General features: G+C 48.9%; 1 protein-coding gene across 1 annotated transcript in view; it reads right to left on the bottom strand.

Moving 5' to 3' along the window:
* Positions 1-21,844: 21,844 nt before the first annotated feature.
* Positions 21,845-23,474, bottom strand: part of shq1 (SHQ1, H/ACA ribonucleoprotein assembly factor) — a 29,799-nt gene continuing 28,169 nt past the window's right edge. The window contains exon 12 of the mRNA XM_056437884.1: positions 21,845-22,754. Coding sequence (XP_056293859.1) covers positions 22,184-22,754 — 571 coding nt within the window. The 3' untranslated portion in view covers positions 21,845-22,183. The remainder of the gene's footprint in view (positions 22,755-23,474) is intronic.

The raw sequence follows: 23,474 nt of genomic DNA, 5'->3' as shown, positions 1-23,474 counted from the left end.
ATGCTGACGTCATTTACAGTGCCCGTGATGAAACGAATGCGCGTGGAACTTTTTTAAAGACGGTCGAATTTTCTTTATGAGAATAAAAGTAAGCGATGCACACAAAGTAGGAGAAGTTTAAGAAAACAACTATAGGTTTGTCGATATTACTTATTTATTGTTATATACAAACACTTTTTTTTTAAATCCTGTCAACAAAAGAAGAGAAGAAGAGCAGGCAGCACACGCTCTTTCAACAGGTGGAGTTCTGCTGAAACCTGTTTTTTAATTGCATCTATGGAAAAACCATGAGGGAGCCGCTGTTTCCCAAAGGCAGCAGACGTGCTGATTTATTACGGTTAACAATTATATTATCACACGTAACAACAGTGCTATAAATAAAGTGGCAATGAATCAACTCTTAGACCACGAGGAGTATTTGTACACCAGCATCACAGGATGCCCCATACAAGGGATGTGTTGAGCCTCTCCCAACGTGCATCAGGTGACCGAGGGGAAACCTTTTTTGGACAGCTCTCAGAGTTTCAGAGCATACACATTCGCACTTGGTTTCACACATGTGGGCAGTTTATGGGACTGTGGGAGGGAGCCGGAGGAGCAGCCGGACATAGAGGACTCGCATGCAACGTGTGAAAGCTGTGATTTTAGATGCATTGTGTTGTGAAGCGATGTTGCAGTTCACACTTCAACTCTATAAAAAACTTTTTTTGGGGGTATATAAATACACGTCTTCGAGACCCTAATAAGAGACAGTAGACCGTCTGCATCATGGAATGTGTTGGCGCAGCGCCTCCGCTCTGCCCAGGACGAGGCCCTCATGGCGGGGGAGACCGAGAGTGAATCATGTGCATTAACCGCCCTCCGCGGCTCCGGGTCCTGCTGGGAATCCCTCGCCTCCTCTGCCCGGAGTGGATATCCGCGCCTCCACATCAGTCTGCCCTCCGCCCAGCGATAGCCGTCTAGCACGCTGCTCTAATTGAGCTTCAAGACAGCGAGGCCTCCTGATAACTACAATTCGGTCCAAACGACATCCCGCCCTGCCTCGACGGTTCCTTATTGAGTTTTTTTTTTGCGATAGCTTGTGAGCGAACAGTCACTTCCACAGAGCGGCGCGAGTGGAGGTCATTCGTATTCAGTTCTGATATAACAGGTACGAGGAACTTATTAACGAAGGTGTGTTTACTGAGAACAGCTGGACTAAAAGTAGAGATGATTGCACTTGTGGAGCAGATTCTTCCGTCGCTTATCTACTACACCCTTGAGCAAGGCGCTTACATTTCCCAAGACCAACAGATAGCCGCCGTTCACTATTTATGAGAGGTGAGCTGGAAGAGCGGGACATTATCAAATGGGGTGGGGGGCTGAAATCCACGGAAATAACGTAGAATAATTTCACAGGATCCAAAGGAGGATGGCGGGCGGGCTGAGCGTGTTCACGGGGGAACCAACATATTTTTATTATCCCAGAAAGACTCACAGAAAGTGGGAGTCGCTGTCAGATTGTTGGTTTGTCAACAATACAAAAAAGACTGTTTCAGACTGAATGTCACGGCCTCCACCGTGTCACACGGCACTCTGTCTGAAGCGCTGCAGCCGCCTCGAATACCAATAACCCCCCGGAGGGCTGCTCGGCGTCTGATAGCAGGAGACGGAGGCTGCACCGCTTCCGAGCGTGAATGCGGTAACACATGAGTAAAGTCTGTTTGGAGAGCTCGCTGGGTTTAATCTCGGCGGCAGACAATCTGCCCATCAAACATCCCCATCGAGTCCATATCGGCACACCTTCCGTTTTAGGTCCGGAGCCAGCGTCGAGTGCCAATGCGGGAAGCGGTGTGCACTTTGCGTAGAGAGGCGGGGTGTATGAGGCGGACCTTTTTACCCCCTCCGAAGGTAGGGGGGGGGGGGGGGAAGCTGGCCGTGACTATGCACCTTCTCAGACCGCCTCTTTGAAAAGACATCCACAGTGTTCCCCTTGGTCGGCCGAGCGAGACAAGAGAACGCTTGAGAGAAGACGTTCAAACCCCGTGAGACGGTATATATTCAAACTACCGGGCACAGACGCACGCCACTGATCTGAAGCCGGACAGGTGTGCGGCAGAGTCTTCTGTCGACCGTCCCACAAGCAGTTCTGGATGGAGCCGACTGGCATCTGAAGGGTGTGGAAGGCGAGGACGGCAATCGGACGAGTAGCGAGTCCGATTTACCGAACCCTCACCCTGCAGAAGACTAAAGTTTACAGTTCCCCCCAAACGTTCCCTGATCTCATCCAAGTCTTCTGGATGCCTGACACTAAGCGTACCTCGACCAAAGTTCCAACGCCGACACGACAGTCTTCCCGTCGAAAACAAACTTGCTTGTACGGCACGTCGTCCCGCCAGGTCCGAAGGAAGCGGGGCTTTAAAGATGTCCGTCAGAGTCTCAACAAACACTCCCGGACGAGCTTTCCTCGAAGAAGAAAGAAAAAAAGAGAGCTTGGGAGAGAGATATTCCAGCCTTTATCACGTACCAGTTCCGATGTGGGGAGAGGTGCAGGGCGAGGACTCTCCACGGCGGTTGGACCATCCGGCACTCTTGTAAAAGTTGCCATGTATTGTAGAAAGTCGAGAATGTTTGACACTGTTCATAATCCAGGGCTGTGCAGACTGTAAGGTGTATAGGGTTAGGGTCCCATGTGGCTGCGATGCCATGGTTGCGGATTGGGGCACTAGATGGGGATCGCAAATACAGCCTGTAAATAATCTACCATTCCGGCAATAAAATAGTTTACCACATGCGTAAAATTGTCAGAAATGAACATCAGGCAAGGTCGTTTAACCTGTAAAACATACCAGACGTCCAGAGAGCTTCATTAAACCCCAATCCTCTCTGTGCAGTGATGAAAGTATACGTGAGGGATTGTTCATGGGCAGGATCCAATTGGAACCAGAGCACGTGGCAATTGAACTCGGAGAATAAATCTGTTCGGCACCTTCAACATCCTCTTAGTGCCTCGAGTGCTTCGCTTTGTCTTGAGCATCCAGCGTTCGACCCGAATCTCGAAACCCATCCGCAACTTCTCCGTAGTGGCCCCAATGGGTCATTTCAATACGCCGCTGAATCATTCAAGCTGGCGCTCGCTAAAAAAAGAAGAAAAAAAGAAAGATGTGCCGTGCCACGTGTATATTCTGCCCGGTGAGCACAACCACCCCAGAAGAAGAAAAAGAGAATCAGCCCCTCAGGATCTGCGACTCGGACCGTTTCCCTCCGTTTACTTGTTCCTCGAGGAAGAAAAAAATGGAATATTCGGAAACTGAAGAGCGGAGACAAGATGGAGCGATCTGGGCCAGGAGTGTCAGAATTGGCTGCTAAAAAGGCAGCGGGACCGTAGATTGAGGACTCTCTCTCTCTCTCTCTCTTTCTGGCACAGAGTAACATTCCCCAATCGATACGCCTCGCACGGCGGGAGAGGAAACGCGTCTCTTATGAATGAGATTTTAAATGATTTAAAGCCTTTCTTCTGCACGTCTGAATCCCAGATTCTTGTTTGACTTTCACCCGTGATAAGCCCCCCCCCCCCCCCCCACGCCTACTGATGACGCTGTTTACTTTCTCCTCCACAGTGACGCCCCGTGCCTCTGACGAGTCGTCCGTCGGGCTCGGGCCTTATACCGTTGCCAACGATTTGACCCGCTCGACCTTTCACCTGCCGGCGATGCCCATGTGGGTGCACCTCTGCGTCGTTCTGCACCCGTCTCTATCCCGCTCGTTTATTCATTCCATTTTGCGTCGATTCATTGCCCCCGGGCCTGTCTGCTTTCAAAGAGCCCTGCTGCAATGTTAATCAAATTGACTCTATACGTAACAGCTCCTCCGACCGCTCTCTCGGTACTCTTCGCCATGATGTTTGCTTTTCAGCTCACGCTTCCATGGATTTCCAGGAGAAAAAAGAAGGGGAGAAAGAGAAGAACGGAAAAAAAGTACAGAAGAAGAAACTACCCGAGGACGAACGTGGTTGAATAAGCCATCTGAAGAAAGCCAGGCCCACGCGTTGTTGATGGTCGTTCAATCCTATTTGTATGTGTGTGTGAGTGTGTGTGTGTGTGTGTGTGTGTGTGTGGACTGTCTCATACGCTCACTCTCTCTCCCCGTTTCCAGGTCCATGCGCGGTGATGCATGGCTGCATGGGGGGGGGGGGATGGAGGGAGGCATAGGGTGGTGGGTGGGGGGGCGGTTGAGGACACTGTTTTCTTCGGCCGTGGAATGTCTTCATGCGTGTTCCTGTTTGGAGAGGCTGCTGCTCACGGCTCCCAGAAGTTGGCAGGAAACCACATGCTGCTTACACTGGGGCCGATAAGGAGGAGGAGGAAGAGGAGGAGGAGGAGGAGGAGGAGTCGAGAGGAGAGGAGAAGAAGTGGGATTGTAGTGGTGCGAAGGGAGGGAGAGGGGGGCTTCAGTAAACCTTCAGGAAGGTAGATTATCCCACGAAATGCTGGCAGAGCTTCAGGCTTTGTGCGCGCCGGTGTGTGTACGTGCGTGTGTGTGTGTGTGAGTGTGTGTGTTTGTGTTTGAGTATAGAGAATGAAGAGGGAGGGAGAAAAAAAGAGAAAAGAAGCAGCTCCTGAGTTTCAATGAATCTGGGCCAGGCTCCACAAAAGGGTCCGCAGAACAAAAGGCCTGCGAGCTGAGAATGTGCAGCGTGGTGTCACGGCCCGATCTCACGCTTTGTTAACTCTCAAACACAGCGGCGAATAAAGACGGAGACAATCACGCCTCGCTGGTCAACGACCTGCCTGTTGATTACAAAGCTGACCGCTCAACACCTTTTTCCCCGACTGCGGGATTCATACGCGAGTCCCCCCCCCCTCCCCTTCCCCCTGGGCCGCCTCACCGTGCACCACAATAATTTTTATTTATTTATTACATCGAGTCCTATGGAATGACATCCGTGTGTCACACACGGTACACACCGTGGGCGAAAATGATTGTTCCCCCCCCCCCCCCCCAAGTGCAAAAATCATGTTTAGTAGGCAATTAGTGTCAAGCAGAGAATAAATTATTCAGAGAAAACAAAAAAACAAAACAATAAAAAGGCTCAATACATTTATTTTCATTTTGCCTCCGATCCAGTGGAGCGCTGCGGGAATGAGTCCTAAAACCAAGACATGAATTAGCATGTCTGCACGTTCGCTTCCCTCGTCCAGAAGTCAACGGGATTTATTTGTTTGCATGGGTTTTGGTTCGATGCCGGAAGCTGAAGAGTAAGTAATTATTCCATAGTGAGTTTTATATATATATATATATAATTTTTTTTAAAAAGCTGTTGCGAACAAGTGGCCAAATGAGACTTGAACTCTATCCGGTCGGCCTTTAGCTCAGTGGTCATCTTATTCACGCTTCATGCCAGAATCGTAAAACGTGTTCGCCACAGAGTTTATTTTCTCTAATAATCCCAAATTTCAATGGGGAAAAAAATATATAATAATATATTCATATATATATATATATATATATATAATAATTCATAAAAAAGTTCTCAAGGGAACCAGTGCGACGCTCGCTTCTGTGTTAGCCTAAACAAATACGTCATCCCTGGCAGCACAATATGACTATAGTACAATTATACAGTAGGAAAATAGCCTCAATTGTCAGACTTATTTTCCTTATAATGATAGAATAAGATATATATATATATACATATATATATATATATATTTATATTCTTCTGTGTTCCAAATGTCCCATCCCGTGCAAAGAATTCAGACCCCAAATATAATTAGCTCCCTTGACTCATTATGACGCCGTACGATATCACGGTGGATCAGAAGACATAATGAACCGAGTCTTCTCCGCCGTCATGGGCAGAGACGTGACAAACGAGATTGGATAGCGGGGTCGCCGCGGGTCGCCGATCTTCTACTCCGGGAGACGCCGCTTCTCAGAGAGCGGGTGAACCAAATCAAATGTCAAACAGGATAAATATAGTCCACTTTTTTTGAGGGGGGGGGGGGACACGCTCCTCCGATGTGTGTATGAGCCTGTTGTATTTGAGTTTCTCCCCCTCCCCCCTCAACCCATCATAAAATTACATGGGCTGAGCCTCACATGTCCGACTGCAATCTATAGTAATTCCCTAAAGTGCACACACACACACACGCACACACACACACACGTACACACATGTTTGTACACACACACACAATCCGAGGGATTATAAATCAGAGGCACTTGGGAAAGGTTTCAGATGACTAGGGCTGATGTTTATGGTTTCCTATGACTGGATCCAGCTGTTTGGAGCCGCACAATGCCCCGAGAGGCGCAGTCAATTTGGCAGATTATCGTACTGACACATGGCGTGCCATCCAACCCACCAATCAATACTCGTTATTTCTAATCCCTTCAAATGTTTACTCAAGGAATGTGAATGACTTTCTGGCCAAAAGCAACACTGGGAAAAGTGCAATGGGGTGACGCGCTCCCCTCTCCCCCGAGTGGGGCGGGACCAAATCGAGCAATCAGACAAGACATCCATCACCGTCCTGCGCGGGGTGGAGTAAATGACCTTGATGTAGTCTTCACACTCAATTGCAGATACCCTTGGGCTCCATTACGGGGAGATATAAGCAGCGAGAGCACCGCCGGCCTTCACATCGGATTCCCGCGACAGTCGATGCGCCGAGCGCCGAAGCAGAGGGTGATTCGGGAGGAGGGTACAGGGAAGAGGAGGGGTGAGTCAGCAGGTGATGAAAAAGCACGGCATGGAAAATTAAGATGGAGTAAGAAGGGGCTCCGGGAGATGAGGAGGAGGAGGAGATGGCATGGAAGTGGCTGGAAAAGAGTGAGTTCGCAGATGGAGGACGACGGATTGTTCGTACGGACGCAATATAAGGGTCGTTTTTAGACGGGGAATACAAAATATATATGTATAGATTTCAAGAGTGATCCATCACAGCAGCAGCACATGATTGGATTCAATCATCTGGGAATATTAAAGCCCTCTGCCTCTTTTATTCTACTCTAGTTGCTGGAGAAGAAAGAAAAAACACCGGTGGGAGAAAGTATGCACAGAGGGAAACATGTTTGCACACACACACACACACACACACAGAGGGATATGTGCGAGATATTTTGATGGTGTGGCTGCTAAATCACAAACTTATTTTATGATATTTAAAGCTACTGTAATGGTTTAGCTCCATACCTTCCTTTTTTATTAGTTGTTTTCATCCTGTCACTAACTATCATGTCATTCCAGATCCTGCTTCCCATCTCGTCAGTCCAACTCCCTTCACCTGCCTCTGATCACCTCGTTAGTCCCTCATTACCTTCACCTGGTCTTCATGCCCATCTCACCTGTTGCCCATTCCCTCGTTAGTCCCCGTCTACTTAAGTTCCCTCACTTGTCCTCTGCCAGATTGTTTTGTGTTCTTCTTGACCAAGCCCTCCAGCGTTACAGAGTGTATTTATCTGTTCCCGTCTGTTTTGTTCCTGCCGGTCCTTGGAGTAAAGTTAATTATTTTCCAGTTCTGTCTCGTGAGTCGTGCATTTGGGTCCACCCTAATACTCCCGTGACAGTTACAGTTGATTGTAATTATTACCGGGCGTCACTGAGCTGATCCTTAACGAAGAATAACACTAACTTCATATGTTCTCATGGAAGATCGAACTCAATAAAAATACAAGGGAAACTCAGTCAGCGAAATTTTTTATTTGAACTGTTATGTTCATCATCATCCTCACTGTTGTTATTATTACTATCATTAAGAAATGAATACAAATACATTCAATTAAAATCAATTCCATTTATTTTCTTAAGTTCAGAGGGCTTTACAGTCTGTACACATTCAACATCCTCTAACCCGGGACCTCACATCAGTTCAGGAAAAATTCTCCCTGCAAAAATGTTTAAAGGGGGGAAATGGGAAGAGACAGGAAGCAGGAGGTAGGAGGCATAACAAGTACAGACAAGATCTGGACGCCGGTTTCCTTTTCATTTCCACTTTGTCGCATCGTTCAAGTCCGACCTGTCAGGGAGGAACGAGGCGTTTGTGAGCGCAGCGGTCCCCTCCCCCCCTGCAGCTGTACGAGTGGCATCATTAACAAAGGTCAGGTGTGCTCACTGTGAAATTATACACACACATATATATACACAAATTCCTCATTGACTTGTAAATACACCTGCTATCCTCGCCCAGGGGTGACAGCTTGCCCTTTTGCCGTCTTCCGTGGGGAGGGAGGGAGGGGGGGGGGGATTGACAGGGGCCCATTCTTGATTAAATTAGGAGGCTGCTGACAGAAACGCTCGAGTTAAACAAGCATGTAAATAAGATTAACATCAAGTGGCAAAAAAAAACAAGCCGACGGGGGTTGTTCAGGGAGTCCGACGGATTGTGGCACGCGTCCCGTTTCACGTACCAATTCTGGACCGGAAAAAAAACACATCTTGCAAATTGTAATTTTAAAATGGAAAGCCATTCATAAAATAATGTGGATGAACTAGGCCGGCTTTTTTCCAGATCTGTTGCTCTGACAACAGGAGCAGATAAACTTAAAGCCTGCCTCAGGGGAGTGAAACCCAGGGAAAGCCAGTTGTCAAAGAGAGTTATATCTCATTCGTAAAAGTATAGAGATGATGAGTTTCTCCCGGAAGACGTCCGTGGTGCTCAAAGAGCCAGATGTAGTGGTGGAAAGAATGAAAAATGGAAATGGCCGATCACCTCCTTTCCAGCATCCTGGAGTGGGTGTGTGTGTGTGTGGGGGGGGGGGGGGTCCTGAAGTTTTTTGACCATCACAATGAGATTCTTGCTGTGCTTCACTAAAATATGAGATTTATCGCAACATATTTATTTATAAATCCGTGAAATTCGATTGAACCGTCAACTCCCGAAGCTCTGAACACACAGCGGTGGCTGATGGGAATGGCATACATTCTGAAACTATACGGTCTTGCATCAAAGCGCAGGTCACATTTTTGTTTTGAGCTGTTGATGTCGCTGGATGAACAAAAAAATAATTCAAAAACGTGTTTCTACCCAATTTGATCACAATTCACCCAATTCACTCAAAAGCACAAATGTCAAACCAGTAGTGGCGATAGTGGGAAGGGTCACTTGGATAGATTCCCTGAGCAACAGGAATGTGTCCGATAGTTGTTGTTTTTTTAAATCGCAGAAGAAATACCACCAAAGTCGTGCTCCGGGGACCATAAAGGTCAATACAAAAACATCATGGCGGCTCCAACCAAAAGCCTCTCCGATATTCTCTTCTGAACCCAAGTGGTGGACTGACCTCCATTCGAATCATCCAGCAATCAAATTAAGCCAACATTACAAAGAGACCAGGGTCCCGCCGGGTTTGAAACGGGAGAAACACACCAACGAGCCATAGTCACACACACACACACACACACACGCCTCTCCAACACACCGCATGCTTATCACCACCAGGGAGGTCAAAGCACTCCCCAGACAAACCCCGCATGTGCATCTCGCTAATGATCGCCACCTTAGCGTGAACAATTTGCGGTCACAACATTGTGAGAAGGGCTGTCATGTGAGGAGAAACACACGATTAAGAGTCAAGCAGCTGCGTCCGACCCGACTGTCACGCGTCCCGACGCTCTGTCACGTCGGAGAGAAAAGGTTGCCGCTTGTCTTTGTCCACTGGAGCGAGTGTTTGCACAGCGGAGAAAGAAAAAAAGAAGGAGGAAAAAAAACTGGCCCAGGGCAGGTTTACGGGTGCCGCACTCAGGGAGGCTTCTTCTCCTCCGCCTCGTAAGCGATAAGGCACACGTGATCACGCGGGACGAGGCGCCGTGTGCATCGTCGGGCAGACGACGGACTGCCGCGAGGGAGGAGGAAGAGAAAAGACTGCGTAGTTAAGGAGATGATGGTAAACGAGGTCGCGGCTTAAGACGGCCCCTCCCCCTCTCCCGATAATACACATATATGGATTACGACAGAGTTCTGACCGTGGGATACATTTCACTGGGATTGTATCTTATATAATTCAACCCGACACATAGAACTGATGGATTGATTCGTCGGTCGGGTATCATTTAAAGAGCATTTAAAAACACTTTTCCTGACGGGGTTTAGAGTCGTCTCCGATATCTCCCAGCAGTTACGCTGAAGGCATTTAGTGAAGGAGTACATCAGGAGGGTCAGGTCAGGTGAGAGTTCATTAGGGTCAGGATTATAGGCCATGCTCTCGGGTTTCCATGGAGAGCAGGACGGCTCTCCTGGAAACCGATCCACTCTAAGCCCGACGAAGTAAGAAGGATCCACTTTTCTAGCAGGATACGATGAACACTTGCACAAATTATTCATATTCGGCTTCTCGTAAACAGTAGGGAAAAAAATGTCCGCAGCCCTCAACACAATGTTGCCCGTCAGTGGTCATGTGATCATGCAACAATGTCAAGTGATTGCTTTTTTTAGCTCGCGACACAGCTGGGCAGACATCCTTGGCGCCCAGACGAAATACCCCGCTGACCTACAACCTATGGAACCGGTGTCCCTTAGGAAAAGGAAGCTTCCAACTTTGGTGGTACTCTGACTTTTGTTTCTCTCTTGCAACACCGCCCAAGATTCACATTTATGATTCGTCAGGTTAGGCTGACGTCTGAATACAAAAACGATCCGATGGATCGGCGAAGAACGGATCCGTTCAAAGTCATCGCACACGGCTTCTAAATGTGACGCTGAATCATCACGTTAACATGTGTTGCACCCTTGGCATGAACTCTTCAATACAACTTTGTTCTTCTTTTTAGAAAAATGTATTATACAAATTCCCGGTTAAAGCAAGCACACACTGTTTTCTTCAGCCGGCTTCCCGCACCTGCTTTACACACGCCCCCCTCTTAAAGAGACAGTGCTCTTTCCCAACGGAACAACTAGCACTTTCCTCCCTTCACAGTATACAAAACATGAAATACCTTCAACACAAATTATAAGAAATAGACACCATTGAATTACATCAGTAAGAGATATGAAATGACATTTCAGGGTGCTACACCGGCATGAGTCATGAAGGCACACTTTTTCTTGGCATGGTTGCAAAGGGGGCAATGGACCTCCACAATGGTGACCAAATGATTTGGAGGAGGTCGCTTTGAAGTTCTGGAGAGGTAGACACAGACTACATGTAAGAACCAGCGAAAAAAGCCGAGTTAAAGCATTTAAAAAACCCACACACTTGGTCATTGTGTCGAAGACGCTGCAATTATGAAGTAGTTCCAATGAACTTGATTTTTAGGTCATAAAAAGCGTAAAGGGGACTTAGGGGCCTTTAAAACCAACTTCTAGACCTTTCTGCTGCATTTGACACAGTGAACCACCAGATCCTTATTTCCTCCCTTCAGGACCTGCATCTCAGGAACTGCACTCTTCCCTTTCTCATCCTACCTCAACGACCGCACTGACCGGAGAGGATCTGTGTCTGAACCTTGCCCTCTCACTACTGGGGTCCCTCAAGGCTCCGTCCTGGGTCCCATCCTCTTCTCGCATGGCTTTTCCTACCACAGCTATGCTGATGACACCCAACTGATCCTCTCGTTTCCCCGATCTGAAACACAGGTAGCGGCACAAATCTCTGCCTGTCTGACTGACATCTCTCAGTGGATGTCTGCACACCACCTGAGAAACGGAACTACTTTTCCTTCCAGGGAAAGACTCTCCCACCCACGACCCGACTACCTCTTTCAACAACTCTGTGTTAGCCCTGACACGACTGCCAGGAACCTCGGTGTGACACTCGACACATCTTTTCAGACTATACCGTGAAAAAAAAACATAAGCACTTCAGTGACACTTGAATGGCATTTACTTATAGTATTTTTGTAGTCTCGCTTTCTCAAAAAAGCGTTACTTTCTTGATTCTTGTTTGTACTGTTAGGTTGTCAGTTTATTTTGATAACATCTGCAGAGGTCTTATGTTTTAAATTAATACATATAGAAAGATATTATAATAGAAAATATTAGGGAGAATATTGATATTGTTATTAATGTATTATGAAGCATAGGGGTAATGTTTACTCTATGCGAATATAAATGGCAAGAATTAATGTATATTGCATGAGAGTGACTGTATGTTAGTATTATAGATTGACGAGGCCGGTTGAATTCCGTGAAGTGACTTACAATAACAGGGACTTTTATTGTGAAAGTGACTTTAATGCAGACAATAACAAGACAGGACTCTTATTGTGAAAATACTTGTTTAGTGACTTGACCGGAAGTGACGTTTTGACCGGGGCCAGGGACATTGAGTATAAAACTCCGTGGATTAGAGAAATCGGGTCTCTTCTACAGGTAGGAGGAGCCGGGAGCCGAGGAAGAGCGCCTTGAATGTTTGTTTTACACTTCCTGCCATTAAATGTTGATAACTTAATTCACGCGCATCCGGAAGCCTGTTTTCCATCATCTGCGAAGTGCCCAGTTTCAGAACTACTTTACAGTACTCATGGTTGAATGCACTTCTTGGAAGTCACTTTGGATAAAAGCGTCAGCTAAATGACATGTAATACATAAAGAATGAACACGGAGAGAAGGTGTCAAATGAACGTTTCCCCGTTGGGTTGGAAGTAGACATCCTCTCACAGCTTGGAAGATGACAAGATGCTCGTTTCCTCTCGTGGAGCCGGTGTCCAAAACCGAGGTCTGTTTCTCGACGAGAGCCCGTCACGATGCCTTCTGTCACCCGCTGGCATCCTCCGACAGGCTGGGACGGCTGCGAGACGAGATGCCAAGATGTACATCTCCGAGAATGAGCCCGCTGGCAGCAGACTCTCCGCTGTACGTTGCCCTCCATCTCCCTCCATCACTCACTCTCTCTCTTCCTCTCTGACATGAACACAGAGGATTGCCTACTTTGTGATTTACACATTGCTGCCTTTTTCAGGCTTCTGAGAGGCTCGTTGAGCTCCTTGACATGCACACAGCGCACGGGAGAAATAAGCGAGGTCAACTTTTCGAGATCCGTGTTGCACTGCGCACATATTAAAGAGGGGAAAGTGATGTTTGTAAGGCTTTACCTTCCTTTTGAAGAAACATTTTTTCACATCTTTTTTAACATTTTATTTTGCCTTGGTGTGACAGAAACGTCACACATACAACAAAGCAACACAATAGGTAACCCTATGAGATATATTTGAGCACCTTTTTACTTAAATGTTTATTACATGTATTATTGAGGTCGCAAATCTTTTCTTGAAATTGCTACAAGTTCTTTAAAAGACAATATTTTCTTGCAGAGGTTAAATCGGATATACACTACCGTTCAAAAGTTTGGGGTCATCCAGACAATTTTGTGTCTTCCATGAAAACTCACTTTTATTCATCAAATGAATTGAAAATTGAATAGAAAATATAGTCAAGACATTGACAAGGTTAGAAATAATGATTAATATTTGAAGTATTAATTTTTTTCTACAAACTTCAAGCTCAAAGGAAGGCCAGTTATAGCTTATTTCACCAGCATAACTGTTTTCAGCTGTGCTAACATAATTGCACAAGGGTTTTCTAATCAGACATTAGTCTTCTAAGGCGATTAGCAAACACAATGTACCATTAGAACACTGGAGTGATAGTTGCTGGAAATGGGCCTCTATACACCTATGGAGATATTTCATTAGAAACCAGACACTTCCACCTAGAATAGTCATTTACCACATTAACAATGTATAGTGTGTATTTTTGATTAATGTTATCTTTATTGAAAAAACAGTGCTTTTCTTTGAAAAATAAAGACATTTCTAAGTGACCCCAAACTTTTGAACGGTCGTGTAGATCGATACAAATTGTATCTGTACGCTTAACATATGAATCTAGACCCGGAAGACGGGTTAGCTTAGCAGAAAGATTGGAAGCAGGCGGCAACCGTTAACCCGGCTCAATTTGTAAGTCCAAAGAAAAATACTCCTCATCAGCTCCTCACTGGTCAGCACGCTATATCTAGTTTGTTTATTCTGTACAGAAAGTGAAATGTAGAAACTGCAAGTTGGGACTAACATGCTGGAACTTTTCTTTCCCTCGCTTTCAGTTATTTTGCTCAGCTATAGCTTAGCTAGCTATGTTAAATGCAGCGTATGACCACGAGTGGTGTCCATCTTCCCATTTAAATCTCAAGAAAATGTGTATTTCCCGAAACGTCGGAGCATTCTTTTAATATAAAGTGAAGAGCACCTTGTTTTGAAGAACAAGTGTTTGTGCAGCAGCCTCCGCCGGACCCCTCGGGGCATATGAGCGATATTATCTTGTATTTTCAGTCCTGAGATTCCTAAAAAAAAGGGGGGTTCCGGCATTACCCACGGGAGGCCGATGAGAGTTCCGCGAGCAAGCGTGCATCGGCTTATCAGCACACTGGTAGATACACTAGGGATGCTGGCATACCACACACACACACACACACACACACACACACACACACACACACACACACACACACACACACACACACACACACACACACACACACACACACACACACACACACACACACACACACACACACACACACACACAAAGGCTGGAGTCCGCTGACTCAACCGCAGAGATACATGTTGTGTGGGCGGGCGAGCGCCTCATTGATTTTTTTGTGTTGGAGAGATTAGTGTATGTTAGGTTTACACACTCAGGGCTGGGACAAATTAAAGAGGAACATACACTTTGAGCCCCGGCTGCAAATCCCTCCCTCCCTCCCTCTCTCTCTCTCTCCCTCTCTCTCTCTCCCTCTCTCTCCGTTCCTGGAGATCAGAGGACAGGCCGGACCAGGCAGCAAACAGATGTAATCCCAAAAATATGCATCTCAAGGTCCTTTTGATCCAATAATGAATGCTAATGTTATTCGACTGAGAAGACATCAGTTGAAATGAATCCAGATTTCTCATTCAAATTCATTTGAGCTCATGAACGTCTGCTTGCTAGCTTCCATCTTGTGGTCTTGGTTCAGAAAATGGGGGCCGGCTTTCTTGACTTTCTGCTGGTCGATGACTTTGGGCAGTCCGCTTCTTTTATCCGGCTCCCCTCCTGGGGTGACGCTCGATGGGTCCCCGCAGCTGTTGCCCGGGATTTCTCCACTCGAGCACCATTTTCTCAGTGGAATCATCGTCCATATTACGTTTTACGATCCGAGATGGTGACACGTCGGATTTATGGGAATCTCGCAGCGAGGTTGCAGATGGCGTCCAACTCAACCACCCTCCACTCACCCTTCCCTTTACAGGCACTTGGGAGAACGACGGTGGCTTTCAGGTAAAACCGCGAAAGGCCACCGTGGTAATCCCCCACAATCCAATACACTGTTCCTTTAAAGGGGACGTATTATGAAAATTCCACTTTTTTAGTGCTTCTATACGTTAATTTGGGTATCTGGCATGTCTCCCAACATAAAAACGCTGGGAAAAAAAATAACTCACGCGGCTTGTTGTGGTTCCTCTATGTCAGAAACGATCTGCTTGAGTGCGTCCAATGGGATCACCACCAACGTCTACGTAGATGTTGAAGCACGCCCATGTAGGGAGTCTGGCTACATGGCCTTGGACCGCCCCCCACCACAACTTTGCAGGTAAAGTTTATTTGAAAGTTGTGTTCATATTACAGACATGAGTCATCAAATAAGTCATGTCATCAAATACAACGATTTAATAAGTAAACAAGGTTTAAACGCTAATGAATGGAGGTAAAAACGTGACCCCCGCCCCTGCTTGGTCACTTACTGTTGTCAGATAACACTTTAGTTTACAGATGGAACTTTACTCATAGCATTTATATCTTTATGGCATTCCCGCTACTTGCATTTACACAAACACTTTCACAAACAGTAACTTATATAAACACACTGTATTTGCTACATACTCAAACATGCACAAACTATTCACGTACTCTAATCTCTAGCACCACGATGCTCTCAAAACCGCTAAGACTGTGAGACCTTAGCCAATGTACAAACAAACAGAAATGCAGAAGTGACATTCAGAAACGTCCTGTTGAGCCCTAACTTCTGGAACTTGTTCGGGAGCCTCTTCTTGTTCAGGGTCTGACTCTGGTTCAAAACGATACGGTTGCACGACGCTATCTTCATCTGCAGGCAGCAGCTAGGCGAGCGCATCTCGTGGAGGAGGGGGGAGGGGGAGGGGGAGGGGGGAGCTGGCTCATTAGCATTTAAAGGAACAGGCACTCAAAACAGGTACATCTGTGGGGAGGTGTTTTTGACAGGGTAAAAAGGGTGCCGTTTGAAATGATTCTTGTGGTATTTTGACCAAAATATGTTACAAACACTTCATGAAGACCCCAAGGAACCATATCAACTTGTGGGAAAATGGGCATAATATGAGTCCTTTAAGATTGTCGCCCTTAAAGAATATTTATATTAATTTGTAACGCGAGGAATCTCTGTCTATCTGCGTGTGCCGGGCGTGTCCTTCGCGTATCTCTGTAACCGTTCATCCGATCAACTTGCTGGAGACTCGAGGACGTGCGGCGTGGATGTCGGCGCAATTAGGACACGTTGAACCCGGCGCTCGGAGCAGCAGCGAGGGTCCGGGGCCCCCGGGGGAGCGGGCCGATCGAGCGCGTCGTCCGCAGCGGGTCTTTACGGCATTCCTTCATCGACCTCTATCGCTGTACTAAGGCGACTCCGTTTCCCCTGGAGTCAAGACGGGATGATCGGTTCCTCAAGAACAACCCCCCCCCCACCCACACCAAGTAATCAGCCCTTCCCGAGTCTGTTCCCAATGTCCATAATCGATGGCACCATCTTGGAGAGGGGCAGAATCACAGCTCCTGAAGAGGAGGTCGAGAGTCGGGAGCACACCGATGAATCCCTGAGTCCAGATACCGAGAAACACGCATGAGGAAATGTTTCTCTTCCCGCCAACTCCGCCGCGCCAACGCAAACAACCGATCGAATAACATCAGATTAAACCCTGAAGCACGAACTTCAGAGAGGTCAAAGTCTCCGACCGAAGGTCAGTCGAGGTTCGCCGGTCGAGCGTCCTCTTCCCGCACGAGTAAACAGATCCTCCTCGCCAACAGTTGTCCAAACGCCGGTTGTCTCGATGTCTTCCTCGCGAAGCCGCTCTGCTTTTGATATATTCCCCCGCGGTCGTCTCTTATCTGATCCGACACCGTTCCCACGGCTCGACGCGGCATTAACGCGCAACATGTGCGTTCCGCCGCTCCGATGTCACGGGAATCCACCGAGCTGCCAGTCGCGGCGCCGCGGATGTCGACGGCGGAGCCGAGGCCCCCGCGTTCTGTCACGCTTAACGCCGCTTCAGACGGTTTTTTTCTCTCTCTCTTTCTGCTCCTTGTTAACTCGCCCGCTGGAACGTTTCATTAGACCCAAGTCTGTTTTTTTAATCATGAGAATCAATTTTTTTTTGTAAACTAGACCGACAGCGTGAGCAGGAAGTTCTGACGGACCGTTTCTTTGAAACGTCGTGCTACGCTGACACTGATTTCCCTCTCTTCTCCTCCTCCCCCCCCTCCCCCATGTGTTACCCTCTCCGTTGATGCCGCGTGTCAGCTGGAAGGCACGGCGCTCAACCATGCAGATGTAATCTACACCTCTCCGCGCCAGACACAGCGACTGAAACGAGGCGGGCGGGCCGATCCGTGACACGCCGACAGGATCGGCGTGGCGACACATGTGTGGGTATCGGCTTTCATGTAACGCACCCCATGGGGGCGAGAGAGAGAGAGAGAGAGAGAATATATGGTCGGAGGCCAACTCGTGTAATCGGCGTGTCGAGGAAAGAAGAGGTGTTGGGAGGAGAGAGAGAGAGAAAAACTCCGCTGCACGACTGGGTGGGATGTTTCGCAGGTTGGCGAAGAGATCTGCCAGAGAGGAGAGGGGGAGGGGATAAGAGGAGGACGGGGAGGGGATAAGAGGAGGCCACGAACGAGCGACGGAGCATGAAATGGAAAGAGCAGGTTAAAGAAAGCGCGACGGCACCAAGTGGAAAGAGACCAAAGGTGGCTGGGTGGAGAAGTCCACAGGTTTGTTTGGGAAGGGAAGCGGGTCTCTGGGGGGGGTTATGGGCACGAGACCCCTTCGTTTTGCCGTCTGGTTGCAGCGTACCAACATCCGGGAGGCATCGTCGGTCCAAGATTCGGCCTCGCTCCCCCCCCACCAGAGCAGAACACACAGGCTCAAGATGTTGGGTCCAATGGCCGGAAAAGTACCCCCCCCCCCCCCCCCCCCACATCAGAGGATTCCCCTTCTCTTCCAGTCTGATCCGATTCAAAGACCAAAGAGCCGTTCAAACTTACTCCAGCTTGGAATGAAGCGATGTGCCAACAGTTCGATGACGCCGAACCCGGGTTCTGTTTTGATTTACACACACACACACAACTCCCCCCCCCCCCGCCCCCCCCCGACGTGTGTGTGTCGCCTTTCGGTTCGCAGGAGTCACACGAAAAAGTGCCGCTCGGTTTCCCGCGAAAGCAGCTCCGGGATGGAGGCAAGAAAACATGCGACGCCGCAGCCGAGGAAAGGAAGCAACAGTCGTTTTGTTCTTTCCAACTACCCCCCCCCCCCAGCGCACAGAGGTTCCCTCCAGCACATTCTCTCGCTGAAATATTAATCAGATTTGACAGCTGTTTTAGCTGCGAAAACAAACACAAGATCGGAGCTGCTTTTTTTTGGGTGCGTGTTCCATTTTTCCATTTTTTGGTGGGAAAGCTCAGAGACACACACACACACACACGTTCGAGCATGGACTGGCTCATAACGAACAACTGGGAGGGGAGGGAACACGCTCGAGACGGCGGCGTAGTCTGTGGAAGCAGCTTCATTAGAAATGGGCTGTTGTTTACGAGTGTGACATGTTGACAAGCTGCACCGACACGTGTGTGTGTGTGTGGGGGGGGGGGGGGGGGCTCTGTAACGGGGAATATATGTAGTTCATAATGGACCTTAGTAGATCCATAGGTCAGAGCCTCGGTGAGTGGCTGCTCACCCACGTGACTCCCTTCTCTACCTACCAACATCCCCGTGACGACAACGCAATTAACAAGGTGTGAGAACGATGATGATGATTTCACACACACACACACACACACACACGCGCGCGCAATTTGCAGCATTAAGCCGCCTGATAGCACATGTCCACCGGGAGTTAGCGAGTGATTTAACGGACATTGCTCATATCAATTAGAGGGAATCAGCCAGGCGAAGCTACTGACAAGTGGATGCCGACACTATCCACGCACGCGCGTGCGCACAAACACACAAGGGGGGGGGAAAGGGGGGGGGGGGGGGTATGCAAATAGCCCGTTTAGATAATCCCTCCGCCGTCGGCCAGAGAAGACACCGACACATCTCCACGCACTCACCCCCTCACCTGCTGCCCGCCGCGGGGGGGGGGGGGGGGGCGCTCGGCGACCGGGGCGAGACGGGCCGTCATCGAGAGAAAAGAGAGTCGCACAAAAGGGTTTCTATTTGCACGCCCATTGGAGGAGCTGATGAGGGGAGGGGGGGTTGAGGTGTCAGACCCTGGAGAGCACCTGATTCATTTCTTCTCGAGGGCTATTAATCTTTTCAAGCACCAGAATCACTTTGGCTCTCAGGAGCTGCAGAGGAGATTGAGTTCTCTATTACAATCAAGGGTGGGGGGCAGCGGCCACGTTGTCCTTGGTGCCGCCTCCCCCCAATTTACCCACCCCCCCCCCCAAACCCGAGGGAGGGCAGAGCCAACATTATGGCTGATTAGCTGTTTATCACTTCCTGGTCGCTGGTTCGTCTTCACGCGCCGCGTTTCACAGCACGTGCAAAACAAAAAGAAGTCCCGGCACGTCCAGCACATTTGGCTTCAGCGCATGCGTGTTACGCCTCGTGTTTAAAAACGCTTTCTTTTAAATGTGCATTCCCGCGCAGAATGGACACCCACATTGTCCATTTTATATATTCCTATAAACCCAGTAATTAGTGACTTGGTTTTAACACCCACTTTGTCTACGTCATCGCTTTCCAAACTTCTCCGTTTATCTCAGCTGGACGTTTTCAAAGTATCCTTCCGCGGGAGATTTGTGATCTGTTTTGTATTATCTAGACCAGAGGTTCTCAAATGGGGGTACGTGGACCCCTGGGGGTACGTGAAGGCCATCTCGGGGGGACGTGAGATTTGTTTTTAATATATTTAAAATAAGCATCCATAAAAAAGCCTTATATTTATTACAATATAAGTGTAAGTTAATACACGAAATTGTATATGCAAAATTCTGCTTGTTACATCTTTAGGCTGAAAACAAATTTCGCATGACTCAAAAAAGGTGGAGAAAAGTTTGATTGATTGATTCTTATCCATCTTAACCCTCAGCCATGCAATGGTTGTTTCTTTGTATTTAAAATGTTTAATTTATTTTTATTCTCGAGAAAGAAATGCTGGTGGCGATGATGGCCTTGCATTTCATTTTCTTTCTCCAGGTGCTCTTAAAGTACGCAAGTATACGAACGTGGGCAACGCGTTGGTGAAAAGGCGAATAGATCACGAGCCTCGTGGCTAATGGGCTCACGATCACAGCGGCCCACGATCACATTACTCCACTGTCCGAGACCCTCGAGGGTCAAAGGGCGCTCTCGCTACACGAGTAAGGGGCCGATTCATCAAATCAAGTCAAAATAAGAGCATAGACATCACATCTATTACTGCCCTTGTATAATTTATCAGCCACATTCACTCGTCTCTTGAAAGATGTCCGCCGGCGAGGAGCATTAATTGCAGGGAAAAAATACCACCCCAGAGTGAAGTGACGGGCCTCGGACCCGGATCCCCCCCGCTCAGGCTCCGGGATGTCTGCGCTAATGGTGTAGTGGGGGGGAGGCCACTTTAAAGGCCACTTTAAAATGAAAAACGCAGAGAGAGCCCGGTGTCACTTCATCAATGTGAAACCCCGGCGGGGAGGCAAAGCGCCGCCTGCGGGGCGGAGCGATCCCCAGACTCATGTCCCCTAGCAACGAAAGATGGAGGGGGGGGGAGGGTGTTAATGGGCCGGCTCTCACGATGCAAGTCATATCGGTCACAGCAACGAATGGCGCCCGTTCCCAAGGGCCGGGGAGGGTGGGTGGGGGGTAGTAGCTGCGAGGAGGTCGCCTCTCCTTTGGAGGTGTTTTAACGACATCATCCGTCTCGGAAGCACAACGCCGCCTCCTCCCCGAGGAGCCATCATCACCGGCCTTCATTCACGCCGGAGGAAAGGCTTCTTTTAATAATACTTTTTTTTCAAAACACACACACACCCACACACACAAAAGCACGCACTGGCCAATCACGGCCAGTTATTATGTCACAAAAAATCAATGCCAATCCGTTTCTGTAACTCTTTACCAGAATGAACCCAAAGCCGCTCTGGAGACACAAATCAAAATCTCTTTCCCTGCAGGGTGGATGTCACTGCAGCCTGTGAGGGCATCTCCTCCACGCACACGCTGGCCAGACCGTCCCCCCCCCCCCCTCCACCTAGGCCATGGAGGGGGGGGGGCTCTCATCTCTCAAAAGCTAACCGGCTCCGTCCCTCAGCTCTTCCCCGTTTGTCTCTCTCTCTCCTGCTCCACCAGCAACACTGAACCGCTGTCGGCGGCGCACCGCTGCTTGTACTGGATGAACGCCCCCCACCCCCCCCCTCCACCCGAAGAGGCTCTGGGGCCCCGGTAAATGCCGAAGAGTCTTTCTCCACTTCAATGATGCGATGGGAGAGCGGTTGGAGCCTTTCCCTCTTTATTTGGAAAAGAAGAGCTCCCTAAAAGTAGCTCACCAAAGCGAGGGCTCGTCGGTCACCACGTCCCCCCCCCCCCTTTGGTTAATTTAGTCCAAAATGCATTTGGAAACCAAGTTTCTTACCACACGTCACACACACGTCCCAAACTCTGTTGAATTACTTTTAATAATGAACATTTAAAAAAAGGGAGAAGAAAGAATAGAAAATCAAACTCCAGAGTGAGGAACAGATGAGCGTCTCTCGTCGTCTCTCCTGTTCTCAGCTCATTAAAAGACAAACGCACACACACTCGTTAAACCACCGCGTCAGACTGAAGTCAGGACTTCAACGAGGCTTATCGCGTCCATAAAGTTAGCCAATAGAAGTCTCCGTCGACAATCCGGCCAATGAGAGGCGGGTTAGAGCGCCGGAGATCGTTCACAAGTTAATTCTAAACCGAGCCGACGGGTCAAAATCCATCGAGGGTTCCACGACTCTCAGCGGACTCACGGCGATCCTCCGGCGTCCGGGACAATGAGCAGGGGGTTCCTGCGGGGGCTCGGCTCCAACAGAGTCCCGCCGCCGCTCCCCCCCGACGTGGCGTCCGCCGCTTCCCGGTCCTGGGAGATCGTCAGCGCCGCCGCCTGCTCGCCCAGCTCCTGGATCAGCAGCCTGGAGGGGGGGGCGTCCGCCTCGCTCCCCGCTGAGAGGAGTGCGCCGGCGGCGGGCTCCCGGGGGACGAGAGCGCCGGCAGAGGCGGGTCGGGGCTGCGGAGGGTCGTCCTCAGACGGCCCCGCCCCCCCTCCCCCGGTGGATGCGGCGCAGCTTCGCCCTTCAGCCTCAGATTCCTCGCTCTCGCCGGACGAGTCACCGCTGCTGCTGCCGCTGGAAGCTTCGCTGTCCTCACTGTGGGACGTCGGCGCTGCTCCCTCCTCCTCCTCCTCCTCCTCTTCCTCCTCCTCTTCCCCAGCCACCATCGTCGCTGCCTCCTCTAGCTCTTCGAGATCCAGCTCCAAGTCTTTTTTACACAGGGAGGCCGTTTGTAACGTCACAGCCAAGGCTGACATCTTCTTGGACCTGAGGAGATTTAAGAAAAAGAAAAAGTTATAGAAAGTGGGAAATAAACCTGAAAATAAAAGAGACATCAAACTACAACTTCATTAGTGGTGAGAGACGGAGAGAGAGCGACGGACTCATCGACCGGCTCTGCGTACTAAAGATTTAGCCGTAGGATAACCATCTACAAATCTAATACCCATTAACCATATCCCATTCTCATCGGAATGCTAAGTAGACCGCGATTTGCCGAGGCGTGGGAGGCTCAATGAGATATGGAAATATGGATGTTTAATAATGTAGGGAGATGCGCTGCAGTGATACGCGGGGCTCGTGCTCTCTCCTCTTCTTCCCCGCCACCACTGCTGCTGCTCTCCCTGCGAGAGGAAAGGATAGAGGGATTACAGAGAGAGAGAGAGAGAGAGAGAGAGCGGCAGCAGACCCCCTCCCCCCCGCCCTCTCACTTTCACCTCCACATTCTGAGAGGCTAAGCCAACAGTCGGAGGCTGCAAACGGTGTGGGAGGGAAACAATCAGAGGAGCCTTTTTTTTTTAGAGGGTGGGGGGGGAACGATCCCGACAGTGTGCTATTTTTTAAAATCCAACAATCAGGCTGTGGAGAGAATTAAAGCTGCGTTTCCCACCCAGACATTCCCGATCATTTCTGCCGCTGTGCAACTTTTTCTTTTTTAAAAGAAGAGAACACAAAAAAAGGTTCTGTCATCCCATTGTTGTCGACGTT

The sequence above is a fragment of the Pseudoliparis swirei genome, chromosome 18 (assembly GCF_029220125.1).
Source record: "Pseudoliparis swirei isolate HS2019 ecotype Mariana Trench chromosome 18, NWPU_hadal_v1, whole genome shotgun sequence".
In the NCBI taxonomy this organism is placed as follows: Eukaryota; Metazoa; Chordata; class Actinopteri; order Perciformes; family Liparidae; genus Pseudoliparis; species Pseudoliparis swirei.
Note: the sequence above shows the minus strand (reverse complement) of the source record. Positions and strands in the feature narration are given on the sequence as shown.